The 27670-nt window shown below is 40.1% G+C and overlaps 3 protein-coding genes across 4 annotated transcripts; 1 reads left to right on the forward strand and 2 right to left on the reverse strand.

Annotated features, from left to right (window-relative positions):
- Positions 1-5082: 5082 nt before the first annotated feature.
- On the reverse strand, positions 5083-13598 carry cotl1 (coactosin-like F-actin binding protein 1). The gene is made up of 4 exons (XM_026310945.1): positions 13163-13598; positions 12264-12346; positions 7809-7966; positions 5083-7391 (listed from the first exon to the last, which is right to left on the reverse strand). The coding sequence occupies exons 1-4, from the start codon at positions 13237-13239 to the stop codon at positions 7281-7283; spliced, it is 429 nt and encodes a 142-aa protein (XP_026166730.1). The 5' UTR covers positions 13240-13598; the 3' UTR covers positions 5083-7280.
- A 1355-nt stretch (positions 13599-14953) lies between these two features.
- klhl36 (kelch-like family member 36) lies at positions 14954-19656 on the forward strand. 2 transcript variants are annotated; one of them, XM_026311426.1, is made up of 9 exons: positions 14954-15444; positions 15537-15620; positions 16422-16616; positions 16716-16838; positions 17033-17254; positions 17388-17693; positions 17969-18196; positions 18305-18462; positions 18805-19656. In XM_026311426.1, exons 2-9 carry the CDS (start codon positions 15561-15563, stop codon positions 19352-19354), a joined length of 1842 nt encoding a protein of 613 aa, XP_026167211.1. In that variant the 5' UTR covers positions 14954-15444; positions 15537-15560; the 3' UTR covers positions 19355-19656. The 2 variants fall into 2 exon arrangements, with proteins under 2 accessions (XP_026167211.1, XP_033181154.1); XM_033325263.1 differs by having other exon boundaries at positions 14954-15620.
- On the reverse strand, positions 19553-26289 carry LOC113132965 (aldose reductase-related protein 2). Its single transcript, XM_026311427.2, has 10 exons — positions 25948-26289; positions 24618-24794; positions 24179-24295; positions 23680-23757; positions 23476-23592; positions 21046-21158; positions 20738-20825; positions 20577-20660; positions 20020-20102; positions 19553-19935 (listed from the first exon to the last, which is right to left on the reverse strand). Exons 1-10 carry the CDS (start codon positions 26035-26037, stop codon positions 19902-19904), a joined length of 981 nt encoding a protein of 326 aa, XP_026167212.1. The 5' UTR covers positions 26038-26289; the 3' UTR covers positions 19553-19901.
- Positions 26290-27670: the final 1381 nt, after the last annotated feature.

Below are 27670 nucleotides of genomic sequence, written 5' to 3' on the forward strand. Positions count from 1 at the left end.
CTTATATGGGTAAAAAAATAAGAACGTCATCCCACAAACATTTGAAGGCATTGGGAGGCTAAAAGACAATTCTTGCCTTTCTCCCTCTCTTTCTGTCTCTCTCTCTCTCTAAACACACACACACACACACACACACACACATACATGCTTGGACAGAGCACATGTAGGCTGTAAAATATGCTGCTGTGTTGAGTAGGTCTGAGGAATGCAGGAAGGATCTGAGTGGTATCATTCTGCAGGAACTGATCTGACAGTCCTTGTTTGGGCACTCCTACAGGTCCTCTACGCTAACATTTCTTTCTCTTTCTTTCTCTCTTTTTAGGACACATTACATACTAACAGACAAGGTAACTGCCAGACTAAGCCTGGTACTGCTGCCTGTATTTAGCTTTGGCCACACTGTCTGGAGCTGTTTGGACATGCAGAACTGCAGAATAAGAACTGTGGAATGAACAACGGGATGTGTTTGGGGCTGACAGGGCAATGATCACAACATAAGTATCAAACTCATTAAAGGCATTTGAGTTTACAAATTAACCAATACACTTATGATATATTGTATATTCCATTCAAGGTGTGCGGTATTTATTAGAAAGCATGCTGATAAAAAATTGCTATTCCAGCTATCGGGTTTGAGCTTGTATAAAAAAATCGCATTCAGTAAGTTGAAAGGTCAGCACGGTGGAGGAGTGGTTAATACTGTTGCCTCACAGAAAGAAAGGCCCTGGTTTGGAACCCGTCAGGGACCTTTCTGTGTGGAGTTTTCCTGTTCATCCCCGTGCTTAAGTGGGTTTACTCCGGTTGATCAGGTTGAACCCACTAGCAGCTTTGTTAGGCTGTACTTAGACCCAGCAGTCCTTTGAGCTAAATGCTAACATGGGCACACTAAGACACAGACAATTGTATCATATTGTTCTCCATGTTCACAAACATAGTTCAGTGGGTTAGCATGCTAACATTTGCTATGGAGGAATAAGTATTAGAATGTCAATGATAATGCAATGTTTGGTCATAAACTATGATCTTGACCTGAGATTGAGATACTTCACTCAAAACCACATATTAAAAAAAATATATAGTGGTATTTAATGTACATTTATAATAATCAGTCCCTAGATGCCTGGAAAATCTAAATGAAAGCAAACTTTCTCTCCTTTGGATTTAGTGTGAAACTGTAAAATACACTGGACAATTGAATGAGCAGTGATCTGATTGTAGTTTATTAATACTAGCTGATAACAAGCTCCAAACTACTAAAGTCTTGTTGTGCTGAGACACTATGAACATGAAGTCATTTAAATACAGCTTAATAACAACACCTACATTGTGTGATCACAGAGTGTTAAAGGTGTGTGACAAGAGGAAACTGCTGCACAGCTGTTGCACCTGTCTGATCAGGTATGCAACACTGGTAATGTATTTTGTTCATGTATTTCAATTCAATCTGGCAAATGTGTGGGTAAATGTAACTTCATGTGGTAGTGTGGATAACTATACAACACTAAGATTTTAGGGCTAGGAATAAGCTTAGGTCATCTCAGGTGTTTCTTTGCATCATGGTGGAACAGATCCTACTAAAAGTGGCAATCATCCAACTCTAAGCCATCCATCCATTATCTATACCTGCTTATTCCTAACCAGGGTCACAGGGATCTGCTGGAGCCTATCCCAGCTCTCTTTGGGTGGAAGGCAGGGGTACACCCTGGACAGGTCACCAGTCCATCACAGGGCCACATAGAGACACACAAAAACAAACAACCTCACACACTCACACTCACTCCTATGGGCAATTTAGAGTCACCAATCAACCTCCAACTCTAAGCCAATAGCTAGTATTTCTTTTCTGTAATTTCAGTGCTTCAATAAACAGATTAATATGAAAATGTGATTTCAATGAATGTATACACCAGCAGCATCATTTAAACATCTTGGTGCAATGAGTTTTGCATAGCTTGCAGCTTTTAACAACAAAGAAATACAATGTGCTATGCTTTTCCTGCTTTATTTAGCATTTTGTGGCCACAATCAAATTATTGTTTATGCTGTTTTGGTTGTCTGACAATAGAAACTGAAAAACAAATAAATGAGAGCAGTTAAACAGGTTGTGTGCACATGTGAAAACACTGTAGTATATATTTCCAGAAGTTTCTTTATCAGGATTTCACAAAATGTCACTGCCACCGTTAACAAGCAAAATTATGAAATGAAATGAGGCTGGCAAACATGTGGATACCTGGATACCTTTCAAGTCAGTATTTTGAATTTATTTAATTTTATAAAACCATGTAAATAAAAACAGTACTGATTTCTCTTGCCAACTTTTCTGCAGGTGAGAACAACGCAAATTCAGCCAGTTTTGCATTTAGGAGAACTTCTGCTGCATGGTTTCTTGGAAATGAAAAAAACAAATAAGGAAGCACTCGCAGAATTCAAGATATTGCATGTATATTGTGATTTGAACATCAAGTGCCAGTAGTTCTCCATTCTTGTTCCTGAACACAGTAATATTAAAGTGAGCACATGTAGGCCCAATTAATTCTCCAAATGCTCCAAAAGAATTACAATTTATGAAGGCATTCACCTTATTAACATGGTCCCTGTAAAGCACAGTCACACCAGTTTCAGCCAGACTTAACTCCCACACACTGTAAAATGAGATTAAACTGCTGTATTGTATATCTTTTGACTACTCACTTCCTTGAAGCTTACAGTGAGTGATACCAGAGCTGTCATTACGCAACCTGCTATTAGTCCCCATAGTTCCCTGCAGCCACCCAACCTGTCTGTCACACACACTCACTCTGCAATAGTCATGTTTGATCAGTGCCTGAGTCATGCAGACAAACTATCAATCCATCGGTTTGATAGTTGCTGTAGCTGTAACAGAAAAAAAATCACACACATGTAGGTACTGCGGGTGTGAAAAGCTGGGAGCCATCAACTGACCAGATCCAGACCAGCAGCTATCACACATACTGAAATCCTGTCATCAAGAGCAGCAAGAGGAGGTTCAAATGAGGACTGTGTATTGGAAATCTGTGTAGTCATCTGTCATTTTACTGACCATCCCTCCCATTTGTATCTTTCCACATGCTGACTTACCCCACCTGACCATATGTGAAGGCATTAGGAAGCAGTCGACAGTGGTAACACACTTGTCAATGATATTGTATATTTATTTGTCCTGGTGAATTTCAAAATAAAATGTAAAAAAAAAGTTAATAAAACCCCCCAGTAAATATCTGGCAGCAAAGTTGCCAAACTATTCAGATTAAATCACAAATAACAAATGTTAAAACAAGAAAATGCTCTCATAACAGTACTACATACTTCAACACGAATATACAAACTTCAATAAAATAAAGCCTTTGAAGAGTTATAACTCTGAATTGTGTTTGGACATATTTTATTTCTGATTTTATATAGACAGTGCCCTCCACAATTATTGGCACCCCTGATTAAGATGTGGAAAAATTGGTTGTTATTGGGTCTTTCAGCAGGATAATGACCCAAAACATGTGGCAAAATCTACTAAAAAATGGTTCAGCAGACATAAAATCAAGCTCCTCCAATGGCCATCTCAGTCCCCAGACCTCAACCTGATTGAAAAACTATGGGGTGAACTGAAAAGGAGAGTGCATAAGAGAGGACCCCGGACCTTGGATGATCTGGAAAGATTGTGCAAAGAGGAATGGTTAAAGATCTCTCTCTCTGTATTCTCCAACGTTGTGAGATGTTAGAGATTAAGTGATGTCTTGTTGGCAAAAGGGGGTTGTACGAGGTATTAAGATCAAGGGTGCCGACAATTGTGGCACACATGATTTCATATAAAGTCAATTATTTGTTAATGTTATTTTTGTTTTTTGTTGAATAATTGTACTTCAATTAAAGGTTGGATTTCTCTCTTTTTTTCTGAATTTTGGTTCTATTTTTTAAAAAGAAAATGAATTTATTAGAAGCTTAAAATCCAATCTTAATCGGGTGCCAATAATTGTGGAGGGCACTGTAGTTTATTTCTGCAAAATTTTGAAGGTATGCTATATTCATGTGATTATCTGATGATTACTTTAGATTTACAGCAAATGCATGTTTTTACATTGCAATATTCTGTATTTTTACAGATATTTTTATATTTATTATATATATTATATTTATTTTTATATGTTGTAGAAAATGTTTAAGTTGGTAAATGATTGGTAGATTACAGTGTTACTAACACTAGACAGTAACAGAACACTGACATTTACTGCTTTGTGGAAATGAGTTCAACCTAAGACTGGCAGCCTATGTAGACAAAGAACAGCTTTCTGACACTGTTTAATGCACAAAAATAATTCAAGAAGAAGCCTTTTAGGAAAAAAACATCAATTTTTATTTTAAAATGACTGATCTTGTGCCCGTTTTCTTTCTCGTTGTTTTTCATTATTTTCAAAATCTCTTCCACAATGTCCAAGATAACAATGCTCTTAAAATCAAAATCAAAACATAAAACTCATCTCTATTCCGAGAAAATAAAATTTATCTAAAAAAAAAGAATACAAGAAAAAAAATTCCATTGCAGGAGGGAAGGGAGGGTTGAAACAAAATAAAAAAAGAGATGCTACATCTGAGAAATGGCTCCACCTGAGCTGGAGTGATAAGCCCAGGCCCACGCAGTGATGATCTACATGCCCATCAAAGTCCTGTCCCCATTTAAGGAGGACAGCCAATCACAGTGTAGTGTCCACAAACTCCCATAGCAGTCAAACACAGTGGTTTTACAGTAAGTGTGGATACCTTTAAGTGGTAGATCATGAGATGAGACACTAGAAGAAAAGATCTCCGTTCTAAAAATCCTTCGAGCTTTCAGGGAACATTAAACTTGACTACTAGTGCTGCCAAGTTTTTTTATGTTAGTTGTTTCTCTGTATTTCTATGGCACAATATCTACAGGAAGAAAGCATCGTGAGTCTCATTCTTTGCCATGTTCTTTTTGACAAAAAAGGGAGCTGCTAACATTGATTATATCCAACCAAAACCTGGAGCAGAAAGCGAATGGTACATTGAAATCGGGTCAAAAAAATGAACACACTCACAAATACAAACATTTGGACTAGTGATAATAGGGATTCACAATATAAAACAAGAATAAGGACAGGAGGATGAATTACAGTCAGTCTCCAGACATGATGTAAAGGCCAACTTGATCCAAAAACAGCTGTCTGGCTACAGTTGAAGGGGTGGCTAAATGTGTACTTGGCAGTATGACTCAAGCTTTCTCAAAGCAAGCCGCCAACCATCGCCAAGGATACTGTTAGAAAATTAAGATCTTTTCCTCCAGGAGGTACAGTGTATCATGACTAAGAGCATGTTCTGGTGTCAAACACATGCCTGAAAACAAAGTGTTTCGTTTCAGAATGAGACATGCATCTTCATCACTGACTGAACCAGCTGATTAGGTTCTTAGCAACATGAGCCGTGATCATTATTTGGCATTTTGAAGTTAAACCCCCCTCAGTATTTCACATCCTCATTACATTAATATTTCTAGTAAAGGCTGAGGCCATGATGTGATGTCACACTGCTCAACTGCAGCCCAGCTGAGACGAGATGATAAGTCAAGATGATGTTGCCCAGCACAGTAGATAACTAACCATGAGCTGACTGGGGAGAGAGCAGAGGGCAGAGAAGGCAGTTTGTGCTTATACGCTTTTTTTATGCATTTATGTGTGCATGACGGCTATATTGCATAACATGTGTTCCTTCAGAGTGACTGTGTGCATCCTCAAGACAACTGTTACACAGACATGTATGTCAGTGTGGACGTGTCAGTGCATGCACACAGCCAATGTAGTAACAGCCAGGTTGTGTCTGATGTCCAGTACCATTTTTGGACTTGACTGAGGCCTAAAAGGAAAAGTTTAAAATTTGGAAAAATTTGTTTATTTCCTTTCTTAATTGATACCCTTCCAATTTCTTAGCTTAACACAAAGATTGAAAAAAATGGTAAAACAGCTAGCCTGGCTCTGACAAAAGGTAAAAAATACCCACCAACACCTCTAAAGCTCATTAATTATTACATTAGATCTAAGTTGTTTAATCAGTACAAAACTCAAAGTGTAAAACTGACAATTCACTGTCTTACTGTGGGTTATGTATCGGACTACTTCTAGGCCAAGAGTAGGGAATTCTTGGAATCCCCACTAGCTGCTGGGAAATGTTCTTCTTTTATGTGAATTTAATGAAGTTTTTTTTGAGCAAATTAAACATATGAGATATAAAATGTGAGCTACGGATGCGCTGGGTGCCAGATTTTGTTACACTGCCTTTGGAGAGAGCTAGACTTGTTCTTTCCCTGACCCCTAATTACAGATGTTGTCATTTTGAGGTTCACAAGAAGCATCTCTACCATCAGGATCTGCGCAATATACAACCTAAATATCTCTGATGTGTTTTCGCTCAGCCAATTTGGCTGTTGTCATGCTATTGAATAAGCCTTATCCATCCAGCCCCATATAGTGAGGTCAGTAGGGCCCTACTATACCTACTGGAGGCAGTGTCAGTTTATTATTTAAACCTAACCAAGTCATTTTAATGCCTAAAGCTAACCGAGTCGTTTAAACATATAAGTCATTTTAAGTCATTTTAATGCCTAAAGCTAACCGAGTCGTTTAAACATATAAACCTAACGAAGTCATTTTAATGCCTAAAGCTAACAGAGTCGTTTAAACATATAAACCTAACCACCTATCCCACTGGTTGTTGCACTTGAAACTAATGACATAACTTACATAAAACAGGAACTATGGCATGATAACAACCTACTAAACCTTCCAGTAGGTGTGTAGGGACCTACTACACCTGTAGTTACAGCCATATAGCTATAACTACAGCCTGACAAGAAGCCCAAATGGGCTATTGGATAGCATGACAACATTCCAATCAGGTAAAAAACTTTAAAAAGAGAGTCAGGTGTTTTAAGTCATTATCAGGAAGCATGAACAGTGTTTGGTTTGACAAACTGCTCCTGGCTGACATCTGCTTTGTTTGTGTGTACCTGTGTTCTTGCAAATTGTTCACAATAGGATCCCTTCACTAGACTTCACTTTGAAAGTAAAATGTGTGTGATTAGTGTGCGCATTTCCCTTTAATCCAGTGTCCTCACCATCCTGCCTTGCCCTCTCCCCAAGAGGTAGCAGCTCTGTCCCAAAACTCCCTGCCCCCTGCTTTTCCCACTCAACCCTACCCTACTCCACAAAACCCTCCAAACCCTGGCCCTTCCAGTGGACTGTGGCACTTCTCTACTCGGCCTGAGCGTCGTAGTTGGCTCCTCCCGCCTTCTTCAGCTCCATGCGAATGTAGTCTTCATCCAGTTCTCTTGGGTCGCTGATCATGAACTCCTTAGCAAAGTTCTGCAGAAATGAAACACATGTTGCAATGGGAAAAAAGAACTACAAGAGTATAAATGTGCTCAATCTGGCATCAAAACTAGAGCTCAGGTGAAGTAGCTGCAGAGTTATCAGGCTAACCTGCCTAATTTCACTTTACAAACTGTCATTTCTTCCAAGCATGGTATGAGGATTACTACAGCTTAACATATGTGAGCAAATATTGCATATCTGGGTCCTTTGATACTTTGTCCCTATGTTCTGTTGCATGAAAAAAAAATCCTACTTTCCCCATTTGTCCCCATCCAGCATGGTGTGGCCAGAAACCACCCAATTTCACCAAAGGGACCATTACACCTTCATTTTATTCAATACTCAGAACATCTGCCATTACTTCAATTGCTACTTTCTCCACCCATGCAACACCACAGGGTCTCTGACCTGCACAATGTCCTTGACCAGTGCCTTGTCAGTGCTGATCTTGGCACGCTGCAGCCCACTGATGTTCTCACCAATCCAAGTGATGAGGGTGAACTTGGCCCGTTTGCTCATTGCATCTCCTGTTGTGATCCGGATAAAGACGAACAGACGGGTGTCATCTGAGGAAAGACATTGAAGAGAAGTGAACATACAGACTAAAGTTGCTTTGGGTTAACATTCCAACAATGCCTGGCAGAAGAAACATGAACACACACTCAGAATTCTGTGTCTGATCAGGGGTTGACACAAACAAACTGCTGTAAATCTCAGTCTGCTTATACATCAGGCAGGTGTAATATGATGTACAGCCATGCTGCTTTTCTGTCTAATGAGAGTAAGTTCATTACCATTGTTGAGAGGACATTTTGGCCAGTCCTCATACCTTCAAAGGGTTCAGCTTTAGGTTATATTTAGGTTAGGTGTTTTCTGCTGACTGTCCTCACAGCTAAAGAAAAACAAGTTTGTGTATATCTGTCCACAAAAGAAGGAAGTATTCAGGTCAATAGACTAGATGAGTGAAATCATTCATTAGCCTTGCATTTGTGTCACAAACCATACGGTGACCACACCTGTCACTGTTACGGTGGTCCATTGCAGAACTCCCTGCCCAGGGAATGTGCAGGGTAATGTCTGATTACAGATAATCAGGTGACCAAAACAAATAATGAGTTCTGCTGCTTCATATTTGTTTTCTCTGCCTTATAAACATACAACTCATGATGTCAGAGACTACTGAGAGTCACACATCAGTAAGGTATTGGACATGTGTAACAGGAGAAAGCCTTCAGTAATTGAGTAATAGGCCTTTACATTATATTCAACTTTTGTGTGAAAGTAAGTTTTCTGTCCTTGGTGGCAAACTGTAATTGTCCATAATAGTTCACTAGGATCCCATTAGCCCAGCACTGATAGTATTATACAGCTACATCAAGCTGGCCAACAAATGCATCTAATGCATGCTCTCACTTTTTTCTCAGTAATACTGGCATTCTCATGACTGGTGAAGCCAGGTAACCATGGTTGAAGGAAAAATTTGCCAAGAAAATATTTTAGTATTCAAATTGATTTTCAGTCAGTATTCAAATATTTTAATATTCAAATCTATGAGATTTAAAATCATCTCTTTGTCAAAACCAGTGTCTTCTGAAACAACTAGCCTATAATATATAAAGAGTAACCAGTGGACTGCAGTTTCTGCCAAGCATTGGTTAATGATGTCTAATAAGTCTAATGAGCCCTTTGGTTAACAGCCACCAAACTAGCAGGTAGTAAATATGCTTTTCTCTGTTCTGCTAACATGTAATAACATATATATACTGCTGTGGTACCAACCTTCACATGGATAGTGGTAACAAAATAATACACTTCTAGTATACCATTTACATGTTGTATTAAAGAAAGCAATGTACTGACAGAATAACTACCAAATCCAGAGTTTCACCATATTCCTCTCATATTCCTCACCATATTCCTCATCAAGTGGGAAAACTCTGGGCATTTCATTTGAACATTGTGCTTTCCGTCGTGTTCATAGCTATATCCTTCACCACTGTGTCTAACAAATAGGCTCAGATTGATTAGTCTGCTCTGCAATCAGGAAGTATAGTTTCATTATGTACCTATGATAGGGAATGATATGAATATGTGATCTGGAATTAACATCCTTACTTTTTACAGTGCAGGCTGTATTATCTTTATGTACCTGTTGAAGCAGCTGATACAGACTTTCCTGGCAGTCTCAGCGGCACTGCTCTCAGATCAGATCAGCGGCACATTAATAGGAGCAGCCACTGTGTAAAGACTCTTATCAGTGTAGCCACAAAGGACATCACTCATTTCACCACCTGGCCGGGATGCAGTGCACGAACACACACACGAACACACACACACGCACACACACGGCACCTGATTCAACTGAAGCAATGCTGTGACACTCAAGGTGATCACTTCATCACTTGCACTATGGTGACTTATTAATTAAAGTATCTTGCATGTCATTGTTTAAGATGCCAGAGAGAAACTAGTAGCGTCATCCCAACCTGGACCTCATCCCACAAACCACCCCCCTGCCAGACACTTCCTGGTTTGTATTGCCTTATACAAAATGCTGACTCAGCCACCCCCCCAAACACTCAGTTCCCACTGTAGAGAAAACTGCACTGAAACCAAAACAATGATGATACAGCAAAAGAGAAGAGAAAGTGATCTGCAAAAATTGACTTCGTTTTAGCAGAGCAAAGGTTGGCATATGACACTGTATCTTCCTGTGTAGATTTCCTCATCCCATGCTCAGTCTCTCTATGACACAGCCTGGAAACTCGTAACCTAGAACTGTCTTCTGTGCACCACATGAGGCAGATGGGGTTGACGAGGAGTGGTGTTAATGAAATGTTAACCGAGTCCACTAGGATGGTCATGTGCACCACGAATTAACCATACTGATTTTGGTGTGGCCTGTATTATTTTACATCTAGTCCTATGCTGGCTCTCAACTGTAATTATTGTTATAATGACACTAAGACAAAACTAAGAGTCCATGGTAGCAGCTCAACACACAGCAGCGCTTTAAGCTAAATACTAAAACCAGCACACTGACATTCTAACACGCTGAGGCACTAAATGCAAACAGCAACTGAGACTGATGGGAATATCATAAATGACCATGAGAATGTACCTTTGCAGTTCAGTTTGTTAAACTGGCAACCTTATAGTAACAAAAGAGAAAAGGCAAGTATGATTCATCCTCTGGTGACGATCCCAGAATTACCACCCCTAGAGATGCTGGGGTATTCCATTGGATAAGTAAAAACTAGTGATAGAGGAGATGTGCAGGGATTATCAAAATCAGCAGGATTCTTCATCTGGGGACAGAGAAATTACTCCAAGAATGAAAGGAAATCCATCCAATATTTGTTAAGCAGTTTCAGTATGGGCAAAAGTGTTGTAGAAAATGACTAACACTACCATCACCAGAGCTATTACTGTATATGTAACTGAAAACACTAGCTATCGATTTGGAAGACTTAAAACCTGAGAAACACCCTAACGTCAAAAGACATTCAGGATTGAATTTCCCTTAAACTGATACTTTGTTGACCAGTAATGAATAATTTAACAACAATTAGCAATTTAGTGGCTGAAACAATTATACTTAAAAAATGCAATTAGACTTAAAAACAATTATACTGGATGCATTGTTTTCTTGTAATGATTCAGGCTGTACACATCAGAAATCATCTATTCTTATTTCTGCATTTGGATTAGTGAAAAATCAATATTGAAAAGAATTCCTCTTCTAGAGTCAGATCAGTCCACATCAGCTCCTCCTACCCTCAGAAGCCTATTTCTGCAGTTAAGGCCTTTACAACTTCATTGCTAAATAAGGAAAACAAGCCCACAGACAGAGAGATGTCTGAGAATGTGTGTCCTCTCTGAAAGAGCAAACAGTGGCTAATGCACCAGCTTGGCCATTGTAAAGCACAGTGATAAATGAGTTATTTCAACATAGGAATGTCAGCTTTAAAAAAAAAGCAGTACAGCCCTGAGGCCCGTAAGCTTTAAGGACAAGAGCAGGCATCAAAAACAGCCACACCCAACGTCTGAGCAGATGCTTCACTCTAGAGGACACAAAAAGAGGAGAACTCACTAAAGATTGAGAGATGATTTTCTCTATACATCTAGTCTGCACCCAATTTCTATTTATGCTCACTGGGAATCATTACCTTAAGGACGTGGTATGACTTATTTTGCAGGGAACAGTGACCACCACACAGACAAGGATACTACTAATCACAAAAAGACAATCAAACAAGAAGCAAGCATGTTTATAACTATCTATGAATTTATTCAGATGGCAGTAGATGCTTCAGTAGGAGCTTCCTTAATATTGAGCAGCACTGCTGGTAGTCAGGACTGAAAAACTAAACTTGAAGCATAGATGCCAAATATTTAGAGAACAGGTTTAAAGTAAGTTCAACATCTTCCCATTTTATTCTAATTGAGGAAATTGCCGATTTGGATGGACACACAAAAGGCTGACCTTAAATATTTCACCTTGTACAAACCACAGAGAATACTGTAGAACAGATTATGCAATGCACACAGTGTTACAGTAAGTCCTTTTTGACAGCGCAGTTACATGGCTGAAGGCCAATGGGTGACAGAGCACAAAGTCTTAAAAGATTAGTGTCCTGCCAAGCCAAGCTGTGTAGCATAAATGCTGTTTAACCCATACAGACAGTGCACACACACACACACATACACGCGCGCGTACACACACACACACACACACACACACACACACACACACACACACACACACGACTAAATCTGGGCTAATCAGCAGCAGCCCATACTTCACACAGCAAGGTTTGGTGGCACTAGCGTGTTACATTTCAAATAAAATGTGTTATTTACCTGTGCACATCCTCTTGAAGTCCTCATAGTCAGTCCCTACTCCTGCAGGCACAATCATGGAGCCCTCATATTTAAAGGCAGCCCTGAAAGATGCAGAACACACCTTGCGCTATTACTCCATACGTTATCCAGTGTCATGATATTCGGTTCACAACAATGGCATTTTCTGCACATCGGACTAAAGCAATCCACAAAATGCCTAAGACGATCAGTCAATGTGGCAGCTGTGTGTCAACCGTGTGTAAATGTCACCACTGTAACGTTTTGTTCTCTGAATACAGGACAAAGGAAATTACGCCCCGCTGGACCAGATAACTGTGCAGTGTGTGGCCGCCAAATAATCAGCATACTAAACAGCTAGATCAGAGTGTCGGGGCACTGGAGGATCTATGTCCTCCAGCAAAAACCCTAACAAGCACACGAACTCGCTGCGTTTTACGCAGTAAGCGCGAAACAACTGAAGGTCTAAGTTGCAGGCAAACCCCAATGTGCAATTGTAGCGCGTAGCCTATTCGTGATAAGCTGGTGTGGCGATACGGACTGACCCTAATCATCAAGCTGTATGTCAATACGGAGCAGTATACAGCTACCTTGCCTGACGGCAAATGACCATATGGAATAAAATACAGTTAATTTATTTTTCTGTGCTTTTAGATGTCTATCAGAAATATGCCTTTTTAAATTAAACGCTAACTTTTATAAAGAGGTTCTCTTCTCATTTTCACACCCTTCTCCATGGACAAGGAGGCGCGGTGGGCGGTAACGGGCTCTGTGAATTGAACATTTATATGGTCGCTGAAATATACAAGTTAATACTCAGCTACAAATCTAATTTTGTAAGTGTACGTGATAAAATTCAGTAGTCACATTTGGAAACGTTGCCATGCCCGCACACTCACCAATTTGTATCCGTGGTGTCGTCTCTGACTTGGTTGTACGCCTCTCTGCAAGCCTCTTTATCGATTTGGGTTGCCATTTTTGGGGTGGACGGAGTAGAATAGCCAAAGTCTGGCTACTTTGTATCAGTCAAAACCAGGGAGAGCTAGATACACAGCAACAAAGCAGCTAACTCAAAAGGCTACAGCTGATGCTACACATTAGATAACTATAGCCTAACTGATAGCGTTGCTCCGAAGTCTCTGAAAATCACGACCACTGCGCTAGAACAATTGAGCCGATGGTGTTAACGGGAAAAGACGGCTCTTCTTCTAGCAGCTAGGTTCATTTCCTGTATATTACCACTCTAGGGGCGGTGGTGATGTTAGTCAATCAGGTTGGCAGCAGACAGACTGAGAAGTCCCCCAGACGCTGGATTCACCTCCTCCCTGTGAACGGTCAATGGGTTGACAGACGGTGTCAAGGCAGCCTCAACGTGCTGGCACCTTTTCCGGCAAAGACTTTAAAAATAAAGCAAAAAAGTAGTGACATGTCTTAGAAATATTTGTGGTTCTGTATATTTATTTACAATATGAATATAAATGAGAAGTTTAACAGTCGGTTAAGTCCTATTTTTAAGTAATAATGGTGGTATAGTCTCGAGACCGCTCCCGCTATAGACGACTATAATTCACTTCTCGGGCGTTGGAACATGGACAGTAACATACTACACACGAACAAAATGTTTTCATAGCCACATACTTCATCAGTATAGCTCTATCATCATAGCTTTGGCATATCTGTGAATTACGTTTGTTGGAAGTTGGACAGCTGTTTGGTTTTGTGCAGTAGAATATTTGATCAGTTTTCAGTGACACGATTTGTGCAGTGACATAAGTTGTAAAGTAAAACAACTACTTCCGTTTTAGATTTTCTGCAACTTGACGAGCTCATGCATCGATACAGAAATTAAAATCTGCCAGTTTTGTTCACATTCAGTAATTCTGTTTCGATTAATTGTATCTCAGGTCTGTGTCGCTGTGGGGCATGTGGGGCATGAAGCATGCACCCAAAAACACAATAAGTCTACAACTATACAATGACACAATGAAGACTATATTGACCGGCTGAGGTCCGGTGAGCTGGATGTGTACGCATGTAGGTTACACAAGGTGTATGAGGCTCAGTGATGAAGTATGTGGTCTTTGGTCCACCAGCTCCAGCAGCTCAGCGATGACCACCACCACGGATGTCGGGGGGTGCTGTCTGTCACCGCACCACCCCGCCACCTGCTGGCCCATCACACCCACCTCTCCGTGCAATCCCCGTTCATGCGGTTTTTGCTACATAGGCCACTGTTTACATGACCAAGGAATTATTTTGATGTATTTTGTTGAGGTAGAATGCAGAGTCAATAAAACAGGCAAACGTGAGATACATATAGATGCTACTGTAATTTACTACAGCTACATTGCACACAATATATGTAGGCCCATATGTGATTAAAGACCAGCTGTGGACAGGTTATTTGTTATCAGCTTGTCTATGGTCATTATGAGAATATGAAGCCTGGGAAACATTTTCCCTGACTGTTCATGTATCCCCACTATAGTCACAGATGATTTCCTTGTCCTCATATAACGACCTAGCTCTACCAAAGTCTGTAATAAAATGTTCTTTGGAAGTATTTTATTTTAGTTTCCTGTTGTCAACTTTGGGGAATGTAATATTTTAGTGTATTATATTCATTTTAGTCGTTATCACTTAGCTTAATGTTTTTGTAGCCACTTGACTAAAGAAATTTACTTTGAAAAGCTAAACCGGAAATGCATTTGTTTATTTGCTAGCGGGTTAGCTCGGGCTAGCTAGCTGATGGTGTGCTATGTCGTGTAGGCCTTTTGTGCTCAAACAAACTATGTATTTACAGCAATATGTGTAGGAAGTGATAAAGTGGACGTTTTAGGAAACACTCTTGTTTGTGACGTCGTTGAAAAGCGTCACGCTTTGGTCGTTCCTTACAAAAATGCAGCTGCTGCTAAATTGCGTTAACAATCGCTGCTGACGACCAAATGTAAGCACCAGTCAGTTTATGCCAATAGGGTCTTTCTAGGTTTAGAAGAACTTAACTGTGTTTTGTCTTAGCTATTTGTCATTACTTTGTTACTAGTTACAGTTTAAGGACCACATGTCTTCATCAGCATAGATAATAACAGTAATTAGATGTTCTACATGTACACTTGCATGTACTTTTTTTAGGATACATAACGTTATCTTCTCTGGTTCTCTTCTGCGAGGAGTTACTTTGGTATGAAAGGTTCATAATTAACTGTTAGTGCTAAGAAAGTTCTTACCACCTATTGTAATAGCCTACATAGTACGTGTGTATGTGCGCTATAGATGATGCCTGCTTGAGGAGACATAATGGACAATGGCAAAGTGAGTCGTGTGTGTCGGCCCCAGCGGATCAGTGAATCTTCTAAGGTCAGTGACATTACTGATCACAGCTGAGCCTTGTAATCGGGCATACCTTTATTACCACTTCCTGTATCTTTACGTTGAATATAACCTTCTAATGTAGTGAAGTGTAAGCATATTACCAGATGCAGAATCATACAGAATGTCTTTTTTTTTTTTCTGGGCTGCAGTCTGTCCAGATGAACCCTCACCCTGACACAGATCGTCTCCATTGGCCAGATTACTACTGACTGATGTTTATTAAGACAACAGACTTCAAATGAATGTTTAAATGTTGAGGAATTATAAGAACTCTTACATCCTGCTCGTCTGGTTGCTGCCTTATATTGAATGAAAATGGAGTGACAAGCAGGATTTCTGTGGAGTGGATGGTGCTTATTGTGATTACTGTAAGTGTGATGAGGAAAAACCTCCACATGAATAAACTGCCCATTCTGCTCCTACACAAATAGTAAATATAAAGAGACAGAACAAAGAGCTGGCTTTATTAAGTGTAACTTTTAAACTAGCAACTATTTAAGTGCCAGTATATACTGATGATGACAGGAACCAAATATACACAAAACAGTAACAATAGCGTGCAAAAAATGACACCCAGCTATCTGTTTAAGTAGAAGGAACAAAGTAGGAATAGTAAAATCTATACACTGTTCCTGTGTATCTATCTTCCTGCAACTCCCATCTCAATCTAAATTTGTAAAAGAATATTGGGAAATGCAACACTATGAAGCATCTTTGCCATTGGACTTCTGTCTGAAAACTGGTCTTCCAAAACCTTGGAGTTGTATTGTGGTGTTGTGTTGGCAGGTGTTTCGCTGGGTGGACCAAGCTGCAGAGGTGCTCCAGGGTCTCAACAAGCAGCGGCAGCACAGCCAGTTCTGTGATGTGGTGTTGGTTGCCGATGACAAGCGGATCCCTGCTCACCGGGCTCTGCTGGCCATCTCAAGCTCATATTTCCATGCTATGTTCACCTTGGGTATGAGGGAGGAACGCCAGGAGGAGGCACGTAGGATAAAACAGTATTTTCTAGACAGGGAATATCAGGGACTTGAATAGTTTTTGCCTCTTGATTTACTTCCCCTGTCTACAACCTGTCTGCAGGTGGAGCTGGTTGGAATGTCCTACATTGGTTTGAAGGCTGTTGTGGACTTCCTGTACAGTGGAGAGCTGCCATTGGATGGAGGAAACATTAACTATGTGCTGGAAGCTGCCCACCTTTTGCAGGTAAGACACTGAGCATGATGTCAAATTAATAGAACATGCTTTGAACCAGGTTCGTCTCATATACCTGTTGGTTAAAGGTGCAGACAGATGCACAAAACAAGGTTTAGGCTCATCATGTCCCTTTCCTGTGATACGAAGATGTGTCCAATGTTGGAATATGTCAAATATCACATGTTGACCATGCTGTTGTACAGAATTGGCGTGTGCTGGATTTCTGCTGCCAGTACTTAGAGCAGGAGGTAAGTGAGGACAACTATCTGTACCTGCAGGAACTGGCTCTGCTCTACAGTCTTGAACGACTGGATGCCTTCATCGACCACTTCATCCTCACACGGTTCGATACACTGTCTTTCAGCCCAGCATTCCTTCACAACACTCCTTTACAGAAGCTCACCTACTACCTCTCCTGTGGCCAGGTAAATAGCTGTTGACAAAACAATCTTCACCATGACAAATTATGCTCACCACATTATGTTTATGGCAAAGAGATGAGATATGTGGTGGGATCGTAAAAAGCCTGAATCACTGAATCACTCTCTTCACCTTCAGATCCCTCATGACAGTGAGCAGGAGCTTCTTCAGGCAACCCTGCAGTGGCTCAGCCAGACTCCTGAGCGGAAGGTCCATGCAGTACAGCTTCTCTCCCACATCCACTTCCCTCTGATGCCCATAGGGCAACTGTTGGGCCAGGTGCTACCAGCAGTGCAGGCCTTGCTGCCAGAAGAGGCTGGCTGTGAGGCCCTGGTGGAGGAAGCTGTGGAGTACCATGCCAGGCCCAGTGCACAGCCGCTTCTCCAAACAGAACGAACCATGCTAAGGGGAGGAGTAGAGCAGCTACTGCTGATTGGAGGGGAGGTACATATGGGTGGATCACTTTGAAGATGATGATTTAATATTTGAAGATAGCTGATTCAAATGAGGGCATTTATTGTATTTCTACAAAGTTTCATTAATTGTGTGTTAGTCCCCAAGGTTTACTGTTAAATGTAATGGAGAATCCCTAAAAAAACTTTGCTTATAGCATTGCTGATTATAAGACTTTTTCACAACTGGTAGTAAAATCCTTGAAACTTAGCTGGAGCAGCAGCTCATTAAAGTCCTTTTATTCTCCTCTCTGTACTATATTCAAGGTGTCAGAATTTGGTGAGGAGCTGAGCGCCAATGTTTGCCGGCTAGACAGTAAAACAGGAAGGTGGGAGGTGGAAACCGAGCTGCCAGCCCAGCGGAGCCACCACTGCCTGGCTGTGCTGGGGGGTTTCATCTTCACTGCTGGTGGCAGCTCATCCAGAGACAATGGTGGAGACGCTGCCTGTAACCTGCTCTATAGATACGACCCCCGCCACAACCAGTGGACCAAGGTACAAAATTAATTTCCCTCCAGCAGCAATTGTTTTGATTTCTTTATTTTAAATTGCTTTCTTTTAACTGCTAAGTCGCCCAGATACCGAAACGTGATGTTTTTTCAGGGTGCTCCAATGAACGAGCGACGGGTGGATTTTTATCTGGGTGCAGTAGGAGAATGTCTGATTGCTGTGGGTGGGCGGAATGACACTGGGGCTTTGTCCTCTGTGGAGATTTACTGCCCTGCTGAGGACTGCTGGTCCTACGTGGCAGGACTGCCCAGGTAAACACTCAATTTGCTACTGCTTCTGTTTTTTCATGGGCAAATTTACAGTCCCCAGAGAATATGTATCTTCCATATAACATTGGCATTAGCCTCCCAATAGCAAGAGGTCAAAACCTATTTTTGGTTTACTAAAAAGGAGACCACTGTAGACCAATGTAAAAGGTGTCCCACTACTTACTAAGTATCTTACTTACTGTTTTGTACTATGTAGCATTACAACTTGATATGGCTTTAGTATAGCTGTAGACCTTTATTCTTTATTAATATATTTCATTAGTACCAATTTATTTTGTTGTCTTTTGCATTTACATTTAGCTTTTTCAATTCTGTCACTTTAAGGTTTACTTATGGTCATGCTGGGACAGTCCACCATGATGTTGTGTACATCTCAGGTGGTCATGACTGTCAGATTGGGCCATACCGCAGAGACGTCCTGAGTTATGATCCATCACAGGACAGTGATGTGTGGGTGGAATGCCAGGCCATGTCCATGGCCCGTGGCTGGCACTGCATGGCCTCCCTCAACCATCTGATCTACGCCATTGGGGGCAGTGATGACCACGAGGACACCACTGAGCGCTTCGACATCCTGCAAGTGGAGTCCTACGATCCACGTAGGGGCCAGTGGACCCGAGTGGCACCGCTGCTGCTGCCCAACAGCGAGGCAGGGATTTCAGTCTGGGCAGGGAGGATCTATGTACTTGGGGGCTACAGCTGGGAGAGCATGGCATTCTCTAGAGCCACTCAGCTGTACGATCCTGACAAAGACTCATGGTCCAGAGGGCCCGACCTGCCGAAACGCATCGCAGGGGCCTCAGCATGTGTGTGCATTGTAAAGCCATCACCATCATCACCCTCTTCAAAGCAGATAGAACAGAGGGTGAAATGATGAATGACTTTGTTCTTTCTTTCTAGCAGCATAGTGGGCCTCCCACTGAGGAAAAGCAGTGGAAGTGACATCATTAAACTCTGTAACAACTGGCTCTGAACTAAAGAACTACACATATTTACATTGTTATTTATGTGTTACTGTATGTAAATTGATCTGCAGACTGAAAAGCATTGCTTGTACATACAAGAGCACAGATTCTCACAGACATTTTATTTGCTTTTCATCCAGCAATGTCTACCTGAACACACATATACAAATTTCTACAAAATTAAACTTCCCTGAATTAAAAAAAGAATCTATTGGTTGTGTAAACAGAAACATTTAGTATTTTACTCCTAATTGTAAAACAATAGAAAAAGTAAGTATTTAAAATTTCTGCAACACAGAGAAGAGGTTATCAATACCCGGATACATTAACTGCATTCATATTTGGAAACTCTTCAGATTTGTCTTCATCTTCACATATGATGAGTAAGTCAATGATACTGTAGGCAGACTGCATGTAGCTAGTAGATCTGTTGTCTTTTCTGATTTCCTGGCAGCCTCATACAAAGGGGTAGTATGGATGAGACTTGATTCTGACAAACAACAATCACTGTTAGAATACAGTAGCTGCAACTTGCAGAAGCCTATTGTTTCAGTGGCTGTGTGTGTCAACTTACTCATCAATCACACAGGCCTTCCACCCTCTGTCCAGTCCTCTCAGTGCTCTCATGTCTTCTTCAGCCAGACTGAAGTCAAAGATCTGCACATTAAGGAAACAATGAGCTCAGCACAGCAGGGACCAGAATTTCCTTCCTAGACTCTGTGCTTACAGGTGGATGCTAGTCAGTCTGTGCTGGCCAGTCAGCTAACTGCTTTGCCATTCAGGAGACTGGCGCATCTATTGGATGGATTATAACAAAGTTCTATACAGACATTCTTGGTCCTCAGATAATCCATCCTAGTGACTTCAGTGATCTCATGATTTTTTTCTGTGGCACCACCATGTTTGTAGGATTTCTTAAGAACTACTGAATGGACTACCATACAGACAAAAAGGAGACAGGATAAAGCATAGCCTGTGATAGACTGGTGACCTGTCCAGGGTGTACCCCTGCCTTTCACCCAAAGAGAGCTGGGATAGGCTCCAGCAGATCCCTGTGACCCTAAATAGGAATAAGCAGGTATAGATAATGGATGGATGTATAAAGCATAGCAAGGCAAAGAAAGGTTTTACCTTTGTGTTTTCAAGAATGTGATGAGGCTTATCACTCTTAGGGATGACTGCAACGCCCTGCTGCACATGGTACCTGAGCAACACCTGGGAAAATAGTCGTAACAGTTACTGACAAAGGGATGCACACATACACATACTTTACACAACATAGATACACTGACTTGTGCAGGACAACGTTTGTGCTTCTTGGCTATATCTGCAACAACTGGGTCCTCCAGGAGTTTATGTGGATCAGTGTCGCCTCTAATCCTAAGACAGGCAAAATAAAAATGAGCAGAGTGCAGGAGTTTTTAGTCGGCTTGACAGGTGCAGTCCATTTCTATCATTGCTGACATGAACTAATGGCAGGCATGATATGGAGAAAATAACCTCTGAGTTTAACTGTGATAGAAGAAAAATGTAGATGCTTGATTTAATTCAATGATCCATATGAGTGAGTGGAGTGTGTGAGTGATGCTGTGTGTCTTACAGGTCTGGGGGTCTCGCAGGTGAGCCAAAAGGGCTGTAAGCTGTGAGGGCGATGTTTTTGGATTTACAGAACTCTAGCATCTGTGTCTGCACCAGATAGGGATGGATCTCCACCTATGGATGATACAAAATTATTGAAAGGTGAGTAGCAATAAATGGTGATCTGGACACAACTTAGTAAGTTTCTGAACTTGGATTTAATGTCAGCCTCTGGGCAAGTCCAGAATTCAGTCCCAGGAAGTCGTCCCCAGAGAGCAATGCACGTAACAGCTTAACCTGATACACATTACATGAGGTTTCTGTAATGGAAAGCAGGTGCTATTCTATTTATACCACCATAATTACACATGACTGTGTAATTCTAATTACACAATCATGTGATCGTGATGTCATGTATGATATACAGTTGTGCCCATTTTTAAAAAATAGAAATTATTGTGCAGTCACAGTATCTTTAGTAATCACAGTTGTCATTTTGACTTTAAAAAGGCAGACACAGTTCTGCAGTCTGCATGTTCAGTTATAATTTCCCAAAATGGCCAATATGCCTGATATTCTGCAAGGCATATGTACATTTAAGAGCACAAATGTATATGTTATGACAGCATTTATGACATATAATATGATGTGATGACAAAAAAATGATGCCATTATGAATACATCAGTTGTATTGTGTTTTATAGAGTAATGGATAAATATTCATCATTATTTATTTGCTATTAAAAGAGTTTTAGATGTTATTTTGATATTGTACAACCCCTGGCAAAAATTATGGAATCGCCACACTTAGAAGATGTTCACCCAAAGTTTTGACTTTATAATAAATAAACAAATCACAAATATAACACAACACAATTTTTGCTTGATAATTCAACACTTTGTTTATGTGAAACATACCTCAAACAAATTAAATTGGATGAAAAAAAATGGATGGAATGGAATGGAATCATTCAATGTAGAGGAAAAAAATGCGGAATCGGCTTGTAATTTGCATTTCTGAAATAAATACCAGCACATATCTAAAATGCTAATTAGTCAGCAGTTAAAAGAGACTGCTTCCACACCTTAACAAGCTGGTGGACTTGGGTAATTGAAAGGAAACATGGCCCCAACAAGAGAGCTGTCTGTTGAAACAATGGAAAGGAATATAAAACAACTTCAAGAAGGAAATCCATCACGAAGTGTGGCAAAAGAAGTTGGATGTTCCCAGTCAGCTGTTTCATCAGAATAGAAAACTCAAAGCAATTTGCCTTGAAAATAGAAAATGCACAATGAAACAAATGAAAAACAAATGGGGGGAAACAGGAGTTAATGTTTGTGATAGAACTGTAAGAAACCGGCTGAATGAAACAGGATTTAAATATAGAAAATCCAAACGAAAACCAGCATTAACACCTAAACAGAAGAAAACAAGGTTACAGTGGGCTAAAGAGAAACAGCCATGGAGTGTGGATGGTTGGATGAAATTGATATTGATATTCAATCACGAATCTGCACTGGACAAGGAGATGATGCTGGAACTTTTGTCTGGTGCCGTTCTAATGAAATTTATAACGATGACTGCCTGAAGAACACGACCAAATTTCCCAACTCATTTATGATATGGGGTTGCATGTCAGGTAAGGGACCAGGGGAAATGGCCTTCCTTACCTCAACAGTCAATGCACAAGTATACATTGAAATTTTGGACACTTTTCTCATTCTATCAATAGAAAAGAAGTTTGGTGATGATGTAATTTTTCAGGATGATAATGCATCTTCCCACACAACAAAGAGCATTAAAGCTTTCAGGAAAGGCATATACACTCAACAACATGGCCAGCAAACAGTCTGGATCTCAATCCGATTGAGTGTGGTGGAAATTGAAAAAACTGGTCCATTACAAGGCTCCATCTTGCAAAGCTGATCTGTCAACCGCTATTCGACAAAGTTGGAACCAGCTTGAATATTGTTTGAAGAATATTGTTATTTATTAGTGAATTCCATGCCCCAAAGAATGGAGGAGAAAAAAAGTACTACCTGTGTGTTCTGGTGATTTAATGATTCCATAATTCTTTCCTCTACTTGATGTGGAAAACAAATTTTCATTAATTAAAAGAGTTTAATATCTTTTTTTGAGGTATATTTCACATGACCAGAATGTTGAATAATTAAACAAAAATTGTTTTGTGTGATATCTGTGATTCATTTATTTGTTATGAATTTTTAAAAATCTGGTTAAAAAACATCTAAGTGTGGTGATTCCATAATTTTTTCCAGGGGTTGTATAATGCCATACAATTCCATATGATGCCCTTACATGAAATTGTTACATCACTGTGTGACCTATTGTCGTGCTTCCATGTAGTGGATTGTGTGACTGAAATAAGTATATTTTTAATGAACAAACTTTGTCTGGCTCATGTCAGTAAAGATGCTAAATCTGCAGCACCTGATTGACAGCAGGGGGAACCCTGCACAGAGCAAGAAGTCTTTCCAGCTGCAGGATGTTAAAGTTGGACACACCAATGCTCTTCACCTTCCCTGATGCTTGCAGGGCTTCCATCCCCTGCAAACACATCAACAGACACCAACAGTGAACACACATCTACCAGCCCATCTAAATGGCTTACTGAGAAAATGGATGCATTCTTACCCTCCATACATCAACATAGTCTATGTCAGAGGTCAGCATATTTCCATCTTTCTTTGGGAAAAGCTCATTACCCATTTTCTAAGGAGAAATTACAAAGGAAAGAAAACGAGTAACAGTCAGACACATATTTGTAGGTAAAAATAAGTGAATATGTGCTTTTGAAAACATTTATAATTCCTTTTTTTTTAAAAACTACATAGCAAGTTTAGAAAACACATAGCACCAGAAATTAAATATGCCCTCATGACTCTAGGCAATATTATATTTCAAGAAACTTTTAGCTCATAATTTTTCTATACATTTGTATATTTTACATATTTCCAGAAGCTGGACAAGGCCAAAACATACAATATTAAAGTTAAATTTGTTAAACACTCTCTCCCAGAGCTTTGTGAGTTTTATTTGGAGGGTTACTGCAGCTTTAACATATAACAGCACACATTTAACCATGTTTATTTTTTAAAAATACACCTTGTCAGGGTTGTTACCACATACCAACCTTTAGGCCAACAGGGAAATGCACAAGGTAAAGATCCAGGTAGTCAAGCTGGAGATCAGTCAGGGACTTGTTCAGGCAGACAGGGATGTCCTCTGGGGCATGATGTGTACACCAAAGCTTGTCCCATCATGAACAGGAGGGCACATACAATAAAATACCATATACAGTATCTAAGGCAGCATATTAAACATAAAAAACTTATTGATGCATAAAAAGGTTGTGATTTTATTTTTATGTTCAAAAGGTTTTTTGTTTTTTTTTTGAGGAACCCTACACTTCTCAATTTTCAAAAATGGCATGAGTGTGGCAGGTGTTTGTTCCTAGTCTTTGCACTTTAAAAAGGACAAATGTATCTGGTGCATATACAGGTTAGCTGTAACTTCCCCTCCTCATATTGCACCCTGGACCAGCTGTGACACCAGTTCTCTCCAGCACTCACCTTACTGACAATGAACATGTCCTGGCGCTTGATGATGCCCTGCTGCATCTTGGAGCACAGAGCCTTACCTATATCCACCTCATTGCAGTAGCTGTAAGCAGTGTCTATGTGGCGGTAGCCAGCAGCAATGGCAGCCTCTACTGCCCCCTGAACTGAAGTATAGGGCTGATGGGAGGACTGCAATAAGTAACATTGCAAACACTTTGGTCACATAAAAGACAGTCAGAGAATGTTGGATTAAAATTTAGTTTAGTTACACTAAATGAAGCACAAACATTTAGTTAACACAGTCTCGTCTTTCACCAGTTTGAGTAAAATAATTCATCTTTTAAGTTACCTGTCTGTTCTCTTTGCAGGACTAATGTTAATGTTAAGCTAATCTTGGCCGCTGACCTGAGAGTGATATTGATTTTCTTGTCTATCCCTGGCCAACAAAATTAATAAACACGTTTCCTAAAATGCTGAACTATTTTTTTAGTTCTATTTACTATTTACTAAATTGGAGATAAAACTGAAAAAGATTATTACCCCTGCAGTGAAAATGCTGCCAAGGTACAAAAGCAGTATAACATACAAATCTGCAATAACAAGCACTATAAGATCTTTATAACAGCCTTAGGAACAACAGAAACATCATCCAAAGACATAAAATACATGCAATTATTTGCATTCTTATTATATTAGAATATAATATCCTTGGAACCATTAAACTGATCTTAAAGATGGGAGCACGCTAGCCTGTCTGCTGCTGTTTAATCCATACAAAAACAGAAATCTAATAGCAAGTTACATGCTAGAAGTAAGTCTTTTGTGAAGTATTGACGTATTGAAGGGCCCAGGTAACCAGGGGAGACTTCAGGAAGTCATATTTTGGTTGTTGTACAGATGAAACATGACACAGCAACCATTAGTGAGTGCGCATATGCAGATTTTTGAACATGAGACAGAGCCAAACTAACTGGCCTTGTAATAATAACTAAGCTATTGATTCCATGCAGGATCTAGTTTCACAGTTAATGCACAAGCATGAGAGTGGGATACATTTTTTAAACTGTCTTTCAGCAAGAAAGTTAAATAAGCTTCTAAAAAACTAAAAAACTATTCCTTTAATACAGAAGGTGGTCAGCCCCTTATAGTCTGCTAATGAATTGAACGGAAAATTCAACTGAAATGAACTGAATTGATGCAGCTAATATGCTGTTGGCTTATATACATGTATTTTCAAAGAATTATTACAAACATTACTATTTAAAAGTATAAAAGAAAGGTAAATGAAAACAAATGAATGATTTTTTTATAGTATAAAGCATAAAATGAGTGTTGAGGCTACCTTCCATGTCCCCAGACCCAAAAGTGGCATCTGTGTGCCGTCATTCAGCTCTATGGTCCTTTTCACCTTTGTGTCCTCCATGGAGTACATTTAGAAAAACTACACAATGAGAACGTCAACACACTGCAACTGCTGAGTCAATGTCCTTCCTTTTTCTTTGCTGAATTTACTTCTCTATCTCTCTCTTCCTTTTCGTCCCCTGTCACTTTTTGTTTCCCTCTCCCTTCTGTCTTATCAGTCCACAAGTTAATTATTGGACAACTGAGAAAGTACTTCAAAACCATGAAGTATTTATGTGTAAGTGAGTGAGGAGGAGCATATTGCAAAGGTCACTCTTATCATAACATAGGGGTGGCAAAGCCTGCATGCACACGTAGAAAAACACACACACACACACACACACACACACACAGGGTCACATTAAAAGAAAACCTTGCTGTAATATTTCCAGTTAAGCATTAGATGGCGATATTGTACAGCTGTACCATTCAGCTAGAGTAAAATACTGTTGATTTATCAGTAATTTATCTATCCACTGATAATGATCTCACACTCACAGTAATATAATACATAATAAATACTGATAAATAGATCTCCATGTCAAAAACAAAAATTTCTTTGTGACTGAATATTTCAGAACAAAAATTTTTGTTTTTCAGAAAAAATAGTTGATAAAAGCAGCACAAGCATAAAGTAAAATGTTTTGAAAATAACATTTATACTGAAGGAAAAGGTTCTCTGCTGTAGTTTGTGTTCTATATTTTCACAGTCTCAAAAATGAAGTAAGCAACAGTCTTCAGACAGGTTTGGTAGGTTTTTCTTATTGTAATCATACCTCTGTTCCATACATCAGTGGGATGACATGGACCACGGGGCACTGAAGTAGCACATGCTCCTGGCCCAGCCATTGTCTGTTGACGGATTGTTCCAGAGCCTGTGTTTTGGCTTTTTATCTTGAGATATTTCAGACTGACTAACCTTGAAAATTGATCCCTGCCTGTTAGAAGAAGATGCTTTATTGTCATTATACAATGAGATACAACGAAACTTTGTTTAGCAGCAATCTCCTATAGCAGCTACAGCATCAAGTCTATGTATGAAATATAACATAGTACAGGATAAAAACAATACTAAAATAAATGCAGGATAAGAACAATGCTGCCTAATATAAACTAGAGTATAGATACAGGGGTACTGTGTATGGCTTGTAAAGTGCAAGAGCAGTTTTACTGTAGTGGTCTAGGTTATTGCACAGAGTGGACTGGGAGTCCTGAGGTAGTTAAAGTAGAGAAGGGGTATGTTTATTGGTCCTGCAGGAGTCTTTTAACAGCCATGAGGCTTTGTTACAAGAGAGCTACTGGGCTTTTTTAATAATGTGGGTGGTGTTCACTATCCAGCTCAAGTCCTCCGAGATGTGCAGTCCAAGGAACGTGAAGTCTGTGACATGCTCTCCCTCCTCCCTATGGATGTACAGGTCTGAAGCGGTGTGATCCTCGACTTCCTGAAATCAATGATGACTTCTTTGGTCTTCCTAGTGTTGAGGTTGAGATGGTTGTCATTGCACCAGTCTCATTGCAATGTCTCATTACTGTTGCTGATCAGTCCCAGGACTGTCGTGTTATCAGCAAATTTGATGACGGTGTACAGCGTGAACAGGACTGGACTCAGGACACAGCCCTGTGGGACACCAGTGTTGAGGATGACGATGTAGGGTGTGGAGTTG

This window comes from Mastacembelus armatus, chromosome 6 (genome assembly GCF_900324485.2).
Source record: "Mastacembelus armatus chromosome 6, fMasArm1.2, whole genome shotgun sequence".
NCBI classification, from domain to species: Eukaryota; Metazoa; Chordata; class Actinopteri; order Synbranchiformes; family Mastacembelidae; genus Mastacembelus; species Mastacembelus armatus.

Bases quoted from the DNA above. Each gene is read 5' to 3' on its own strand.
- cotl1 (XM_026310945.1), bottom strand. From the start codon at position 13,239: ATGGCAACCCAAATCGATAAAGAGGCTTGCAGAGAGGCGTACAACCAA. The intron at 12,347-13,162 runs GTGAGTGTGCGG...TGCATCTTTCAG, and splicing joins GACACCACGGATACAAATTG to GGCTGCCTTTAAATATGAGG. The intron at 7,967-12,263 runs GTAAATAACACA...GTCTTTCCTCAG, and splicing joins CTTCAAGAGGATGTGCACAG to ATGACACCCGTCTGTTCGTC.
- klhl36 (XM_033325263.1), top strand. From the start codon at position 15,561: ATGGACAATGGCAAAGTGAGTCGTGTGTGTCGGCCCCAGCGGATCAGT. The intron at 16,839-17,032 runs GTAAGACACTGA...GCTGTTGTACAG, and splicing joins AAGCTGCCCACCTTTTGCAG to AATTGGCGTGTGCTGGATTT. The intron at 17,255-17,387 runs GTAAATAGCTGT...CTTCACCTTCAG, and splicing joins ACTACCTCTCCTGTGGCCAG to ATCCCTCATGACAGTGAGCA.
- LOC113132965 (XM_026311427.2), bottom strand. From the start codon at position 26,037: ATGTACTCCATGGAGGACACAAAGGTGAAAAGGACCATAGAGCTGAAT. The intron at 23,593-23,679 runs GTAAGAATGCAT...ATGTGTTTGCAG, and splicing joins ACTATGTTGATGTATGGAGG to GGGATGGAAGCCCTGCAAGC. The intron at 20,661-20,737 runs GTCAGTGTATCT...CTATTTTCCCAG, and splicing joins ACAAACGTTGTCCTGCACAA to GTGTTGCTCAGGTACCATGT.